The sequence below is a fragment of the Lolium rigidum genome, chromosome 4 (assembly GCF_022539505.1).
Source record: "Lolium rigidum isolate FL_2022 chromosome 4, APGP_CSIRO_Lrig_0.1, whole genome shotgun sequence".
NCBI lineage: Eukaryota > Viridiplantae > Streptophyta > Magnoliopsida > Poales > Poaceae > Lolium > Lolium rigidum.
In genome coordinates, this window is record NC_061511.1 from 211,811,172 (window position 1) to 211,818,987 (window position 7,816).

The window sequence follows — 7,816 nt, forward strand, 5'->3', positions numbered from 1 at the left end:
AGACCAATATTTTGGTAAGGCTACAATTCAACTATTGGTAACCCATCCAAACAAGCCCAAGATGTCCTTATGAGTGTTGAGTTGTAGATATTGAATATTTTTCTAGATGGATATAACATGCCTGCACATAGTTTAAGAAATCTGCTTTGATTATTATTTTGGTCAATAAAATATAGTATATCATGTCACACAATTATGTCATTGAAAATCTTTGTTGAATACGTATCTAATTGTATAGATTTTGTAGACATATAATTTATATTTTATTAACCAAATTAATAGTTAAACTTTGTCTTAAAATACGTACGCCTGTTAAACCGATCTTGAGAAAGTAACCAAGATTAATCTTAAAGATCCCCGCTGTTGAATCCGAGAATAAAAAACAATTATGTTGTAACCCACGTACCTCCGGTAGATCAACCTGAAGTGTACGGCTTATTCAACACTTGTATCGCCGATCATATATGACTTAGTGCGAGAAAAGCGGGTGGAAGAAATTTGCTCATCGATCAGGAGCCAGTGTTCAGCTCCATATCGATTGATACACCACTTCTGAACAGATTGGCAACCTTGCACATCATCTACGGGCAGAAATCCTTTAAAATTTGAGCTACCGGTGATGCGCGCCTTTGCCGTGCGTTTGGTCGTGAAACGAGCGATCAGAATTAAGGGCATCTCCAACCGGGCGACCCAAACGGACGCGCTGGGCCGTCCGTTTTGGGCCGTTTGCGTACCCGCCCGGACACGCGGACAGCGCCCCGCGTCCGCGTGTCCGTTTGGGTCGCACGCGGCGCCCAACGCGGCGACCCAAAGAGACGCCACGTGGTTCGTCTTCGCTGCGCGGCGCTGCGCCATGGCAGACCTCGACGGGACAGCCATGGCGGGAGGTGGAACGCGCGGGAAAGATCCCGCGCGCACCAAGGTTCCCGCGCGCGCGAAACGCCATTGGCGCGCGCTCGCGCCCAAGTTTCCCGCCGAGACCGCCGGCTATAAAGACGGCGGCGGTCTCACCTGAACCGCATCACCGTTCTCTTCCCTCCACCTTCTCCGGCGCCATGCCGCGCACCCTTCAGTCCACATGGGCCAAGCTCTCCCTCGCCGCCCGGGCCGGGTTCCCGCGGACGGACGAGGAGGAGCGCGCGGACTCGCGGTGGGTCGCCGACGACGAGGCGCTCCGCGTCGGCCGCCGAGGCGGCGGCAAAGAAGGCCGGTGACGCGGAGATGGGGGAAGCGGCCGCGGAGGGCCGGCACGAGACCCCGGACGGCCGGTACGCGGCCGTGGAGGAGGGCGGACGCCGCGGAGGAGCCCGTCGCCGCGGAGGACCTCGCGGCCGGCGAACATCAACGCCGCCATCGAGGAGCGTCTCGCCGACCTCACGCGCGTGACGAAGGAGCACGAGGGCATGCGGCGGGCCGGCCGCCGCCGCTAGGCGACCTCCTCGGCCGGAAGAACGAGCTGCTCGCTATGCGAGCAGCCCGTGACCTCATCCGGATGCCGTCGCCCGAGCGGCGCGCCCGGGAGGATCGCTGCGTCGGCGGAGCGCGGCCGGCAAGAGCGCATGCGCCGGCGGCAGGGCAACCACGAGGCCCGAAAGCCGGCCGCGTCCGCTCGGAGGCGCGCACCGCTGTGGAACGCGCCGCCCGCGGGAGCTTGAGCTATGCGGGAAGCGGATGGTTCCGCCTCGGGAGGCGGAGCGCGAGCGCGCCCGAGCTGCGCCGGCGGAAAGGAGGAGGATGATGCCCTCCGTCCAAGCTGCCGAGGCCCGCGAAGCCGCCCGCGCCGCCGCCGACGCCCGCGCCGCCGCCGACGCGCCACCCGGCCCGTAGGAAGCTGGAGTGGAATCCTCACGCGTACAGGCCGCCCGCGTCGAGTGAAATCCACGGCCCCGACGGCGAGCCGGCGAGGAGTCGCCGGCGAGGCCGCCGGCCCCGTACGTATAGGATAGAAGTAGTAGCTAAAAAAAATTGTAATGAGTTCTATTTAATGAAACATATTATTTATGCCTATGACACGCGGGCCGGGGCGGACAGCGGGCGGACGCGAGCGACCAGCCTTTCGCGTCCGCGGCCACGCAAACCCGGCCAAGATTTGGGCCGGGTTTGCGTCGTTCCGGACGCCGCGGGCATCCGTTTTAGGGATGGGTCCGTGCGCTGGGCCGGGTTTTTGTCCGGCTGGACCCAACCGGACGCGCGGGCACGGGATGGGTCGCCCGGTTGGAGATGCCCTAAGGCACTGGTCCGTGGTACGCGCGCTCCTTTGTCGTGCGTTTGCTCGTGGCTCGTACTACGTGACAGAGCGAGAGGTGCTGACGTGCTGTGGTACTAATGAACACGGTGCAACGGCAGTCTAATGGATGTACCCTGTCGTCCTGAACACGGACGACGACAGTCGACAGGGACGGCACGACCAGCTAGCCAAAGAATTTGGTACCGTCACATCGATCGTGCCCTTGAATCTTTCACGGTACCGAAGAACCGACATGTGTACTGTCATCAGTGTTTGCCCCTCTGTTAAATTCCATGGCCTCGTCGAGTGGATTATTGAAGTTCTTTCAACACGCTTGCACACATACACCAACGTGTAAAATGCGTCCATACTGGCTCGCCTACCAGGACGACCATTGACGAGCCAAAGTACACTAGCTGAACAGCTAGTAATTTACTCGGTAAAGAGAACGGGACTGAATTTGGGAAGGTGCACCTCGAACCCAAAAGCTGAAACCTTGCTACGAGGCTACGAGGACTGGCCGGCCTTGATTGTCCAGCCGCAAATGATTGCAGTATTGACTGAGCTCGGCAGCACTGTTGGTCAGTTGGACCTGGAGCTGGAACTGCGAGGGAGCGGAAGAAGATGAAGCACACTCAACTTACCGGACCCCGAGAAAGGCTGTAAAAAAGCGCGAGACATGGACTTGACTCATCGAATGCGTCAGTTTCGGCAGTTCTTCCTCAAGTGCAACAGTTTCTGCAATCCTTCGGAGGACTATCCACTCGATTGCTGGATGCTGCTGAGCAATCCTTTCCTCGCCTAGAGAATTGGCCCGCTCGCTTTCTCTGCCAACGAGGAAATAGAGTTCTCTTTTAGTCTTTTCATTATCGCACACTGGCTCACTTCGTTCTTTATCAGACTTGAACGGGGATATGGGTTAGTCGTTTTTCTGTGTATTTTGTGCATGGTAAAGCTACAAATCCTAATACTGAAACCAGTCGGAGCATCTCCAAGAGCATTGTCAAATTTTGGATTGCCAAACTGGTTTTAGAAATAGGAGACGTATAAGGTTTTCAAAAATAACAAATATAAATTAAGTAAAATAAAATCAGAAGAAATAGGAAACAAATAGTACACAACTATTACAACATTTCAATGGAGGAAATCACAACGTTCATATAGTGTCATAAGTGTTTCTACATTTTCCTATAAAGTTTGTCAAATCTATATACACTAAAAGCGATATAAGCGGGTCTAATAGGGCCACCACGATCCGCATGATTTAAATTAATTTTGATCGTTAGATCTAAAATATATGGCCGGGATTTTTTTCGAAAAATCAGTAGTTATGTAAAACTTCCGAGCCAAATTATGTCGACAAAAAAAATGTCACGAAACATGTCTGAAAAAGCTTCTGTTAAGACGATCACGATCTTGCGGACGAGGACTCCTTAAATTAAGTCATAGCTCCTCTTGTCTCAGTGTATAGGTTTTATTTCATTATGTGTATCCTAGATCATCAATTATACTTTTTAATGGTACAATTTTTCGTGTTGTATAATTTATATTATATTATACTTATCAAATTGATGATAGAGTGCTACCCGCAGGAACTATACATCGGGATGGAGAGAGTATATGCCTTAAACATGTACTTCGGTACGGTAACTAACTTCGTTTAAAAATCCAGTTGTGCAAGCCAATAAAAAAGAGCCCTGGCAAGGATATGGAAAGTTTTTTTTCATAAAGTGTTCAATATATATTTTCTCTATTTTTTCAATGGGTTCTAACTTTAGTAAACATCAAAATTTCATAAAGTTTGACAAAGATATAGCAACAAATATCAAGATCTATAATACAAAAGTCATATAATATAAACATAATTTTTTTAATGATTATTATAACAACGATTTTGTATGTTAGATACTTATATTTTTCCTGTATATCTGGTAAACCTTTATACAATTTTATTTGGACTAATTCTAGAACGTGTGGTAATTGAGAATGTTATTTATATAATTGAGTTTTATTCGATTGCGATCAACCCACACACTGACAAAACACATGCCGAAATCTGGAGTCGTGGAATTTTAAAATCAATAAAGTCATGACATTAGTCGTACCACGTATGTCAGGACATTAGTCGCACTGACGATTCAAATGTCCATTGCACTACAAAATATTTTTCTTATCTATACCTAATAATAAAGGAGCTAAGGTTTCTGCCAAAAAGTTTCGTCAACGCTTTTTTTGGGACCGTTTTGCCCTCCCACCAAATCGCATAATACGCACCATGCCATTACATACCGTTTCGTTATGGTTTTTTTTTACACATCCCGAACAATCTCTCCGACCGTACGAACGACACGTCGATGCGCATCTGCACGCCGCACCGGCGCGAGACACCTCCATCGCGCGGCCGCCGCTCCACCTGCTGGCCCACATCATCGCGCCTCGCCCACTGCATCTCCAACCACGCGCTGCGCTCCCGCTCTGCTTGATTCGCACGCACAGCACCACCCCGCTCGAGCTCGCCCCTGCCCACCCGCGCTCCACCCGGGAGCCCTTCCGCGCGCGCCACCTGCCCTTGCCCCGCCCGCTTACACATAGGGCTAAGTCAAGATAGATTCACCCTCCATATGTTCCATATTTAGTAACCGCAATGTGTGAGTACTATTTTTAATCATATGACCATAAATGGGTGCACTTAATTCTTATGAATAGGGGATATTGGTTGGTTTGTATGATATTGGACCATTGTATGCGCGTTTCTCTCATGTAACAAAATCACCATCAGCGGAAATGTCATTCCCATGGTACAGGAAATTGATAATTGTTAAAATACATTTGACTGGGTGTGTAGAAGAACCATTAACCTTGAGTAGTGATGTAACACCATGTAAGAACAATAGTTTGGTCATACCATATATCACATATACGGGTGTATATATCAACATATCATGATAATCGTTGGCCCATATTTTTTTTTATAGATTGCTAACGTTGCTACTCGCATACATGTTACTCGGTTTACCATAATCTGGTGTATTTTCACATAATGGGAACTCCGGATGCGGTATCACCGAAGCCATATTTTTATTTCTTCGACGTTTTTCAACCAACTGTAGATAGTGCCTTCACATTTGCGAGGCCTACCATGCTGTTTTTTTTTAAATGACATGTAACGAGCGGTACACCATGAAAACACATCGTAGCGAACGATACTGCAACCAAGGTTACTTATAAAATTAATACTTAAATTTTAACAAATTATATAAATACTTTTAACCGTTGTTTGAAAGAAAGTTTTTTCTGTGATGACGAAATAACTGGTTTTTGTGAGATTTCGTATATAAGGGCAAACAAAACAAAAAACAAAAAACCCAGCGACAGCCGAAGAGCAGGCCGTGGTGAGTTGTCGCCGGAAATCCATCACACACACATGTGGTGGTCCGTTCCCAAGTTGCACCGCCGGCCACGCCACGCACTCCACAAAACACCCACCAGTTCTCCCTCGCACCCCACGCAACCGCCCACCGCCGGCGAGACGAGGCGACGCGCGCCGGCCTCTGTTTCCCGTCACTGCTTCGAGACGGGAACAATAAAAATCGCTCCTTTTGCGCTTCCCGTGTCATCGCTTTTCGCGCCCCCGCTTCCTTTCGAACCAGCTTAAAAGGCCACCCATCCACGTCGCCGCAGAGCACTCTCCTCCCGCTCCTCAGCTCGCCTGAGATGCAGATCCTCCGGCTGCTCGCGGCCCGGCGCGCCGCCTCCATCGCCACCGCGTCGCCGGCCTCCGACTGCCGGGACGACGACGAGGGCCCCTTCTTCGACCTCGACTTCTCCTCCTGCTCCGTCCGGGACTCCTCCTCCTCCAGCTCCGGCAGCCTCTCGCTCTCCGACTCCGACGACGACGACGACCGCACCGAGCTCGACTTCATCATCTCCCTCCACCGAACCCGCTCCGCCTCGCCCCTCCACTTCTGCGCCTCGGATCCGCCGGCCGGGGCCAACAGCTTCCAGCACTCGCACCAGCAGCACTGCGCACGTAAGCGCGGCATCAGCACCCTGCGCTCGCTCAGCTTCGGCCCGAGGAAATCCGCGCCGCTCTACGGTGGGCGCCACAGCTTCGCCCGCAGCTCCAGCGGCCGCCACAGCTTCGCCCGGAGCTCTACCAGCAGCGCGCGGTCGCTCCGGCTCTTCTTGGACACGCCGGCCCAAGCGACGGACCAAGACGAGACAGCCGCGCAGCGGACCTGCAGGCGCGCCCCGTCCCGGGACGTCATCCGGAGGTACCTCTCCAGCATCTCGCGCCGGCTCCGTACGGCCGCTAGTCCTCGCGCCTCCACCAACGAGGGGAGAGGGCTCCGCCGCCTTCGCAAGTGCCGGTCGGCCTCGTCCGTGCCGCCAAGCTCGGTGGCGTCGCGCTGCGACGACTCGGCTATCGAGAAGCAGGACGGCATCGCCGGCGCCATCGCGCACTGCAAGGACTCGCTCCACCGAGCTTCCACGGGGGAAATGTGAAGCTGCCTCGATCGGCTCGCCGAAGCTGATGGCAACCATCACCCTGCCCAGCGCGCGTGGAAGCTTCCCGCTCAACTTAAGCAAAGAAGAAAGCAGAGGAAGAAGTCTAAACAAGTGCAACCAAATCATCAAGGTGCCAAGAACACGCGGCGGTTAGGCTACGGAGATTTTCCAAGTTTCTTTGTTAATGTGTGTCGTGTGTGTTTCACATCCTTTAGTTTAAGGATTTTTGGTTAGTTAGAACTAGCGTGGGAAAGAAAATAGCTCTTTTTAGGCTTTCTTTCCCCCCGATCACGATCCCTCATGTACAAGAGCGTGGATTGTAGCTGCTTCTTTTGGTGTCTTTTGCTCCTTATTGCTCACAAATTTGTCTTGTGGCTTTGTGTGCTTGCTTTCTTAGGTATAGGTATGTCATATGTGTATGTACATGTCACTTGCAAGTTGCAGTAAACAAGTTTGGCATACGAGCACGGTCTTTGCAAATATCTTGGCTTTCCCAAATTATATTCAGTCCCTGCTCCTATGTGCATTCATCTAGCTAGGTTCATCTGGTCCGCATTTGTGCATACACTTTGATTAGCCTCAAGTCACGGCTTTTCTCACTGCAAAGCTAAAGAGCCGTACGTTGGTGGTCGTGGATACCACTGGGGGAAAGCTCGGGCCCTTCACGGCGTCTTGTTTCATGGCGACGGTAGCGGGAACTGAGTAAAAGCGCAGTGCTGTGCAGGGCAATCCATGGAGAGAGCCGGAGATAAGACAAAGCTTTGCGTGTTATTTTGATTGTTGTCGTTACCGAAGTAAATAGAGATATGATTTGTATTTGTCTTGTACTTCAAGTTGATCCCTCCCGCATAGATATATTTGTCCATGAGACTTAATAATACATCTATTACATTTCGGCAATTTATCTCATCTATCGTTTAAATGGTATCAGCCTAATTTTGGTCTAAACCTAGCCGCCGACGTACTTCCACCACGCCGCCCCCGGGGAGTTCGCTGCTCCGTGATCGGCTGCCCTGAGTTTTCTTTCGATCTTTACATCGGTATTCTCTCCGCTAGTCACTCGAGTGGTAATTTTTTTTG

At 51.4% G+C, this 7,816-nt stretch overlaps 1 protein-coding gene across 1 annotated transcript; it reads left to right on the forward strand.

Moving 5' to 3' along the window:
* The first annotated feature begins 5,941 nt into the window (after positions 1–5,941).
* Positions 5,942–6,733, forward strand: LOC124648185. Its single transcript, XM_047187988.1, has 2 exons — positions 5,942–6,064; positions 6,263–6,733. Exons 1-2 carry the CDS (start codon positions 5,942–5,944, stop codon positions 6,731–6,733), a joined length of 594 nt encoding a protein of 197 aa, XP_047043944.1.
* The last annotated feature ends 1,083 nt before the right edge of the window (positions 6,734–7,816 follow it).

Excerpts from the sequence above, each read along its gene's own strand:
- LOC124648185 (XM_047187988.1), top strand. The coding sequence starts at position 5,942 with ATGCAGATCCTCCGGCTGCTCGCGGCCCGGCGCGCCGCCTCCATCGCC. Across the intron at positions 6,065-6,262 it reads TCGACTTCTCCTCCTGCTCC|CGCGGCATCAGCACCCTGCG; the intron begins GTCCGGGACTCC and ends TGCGCACGTAAG.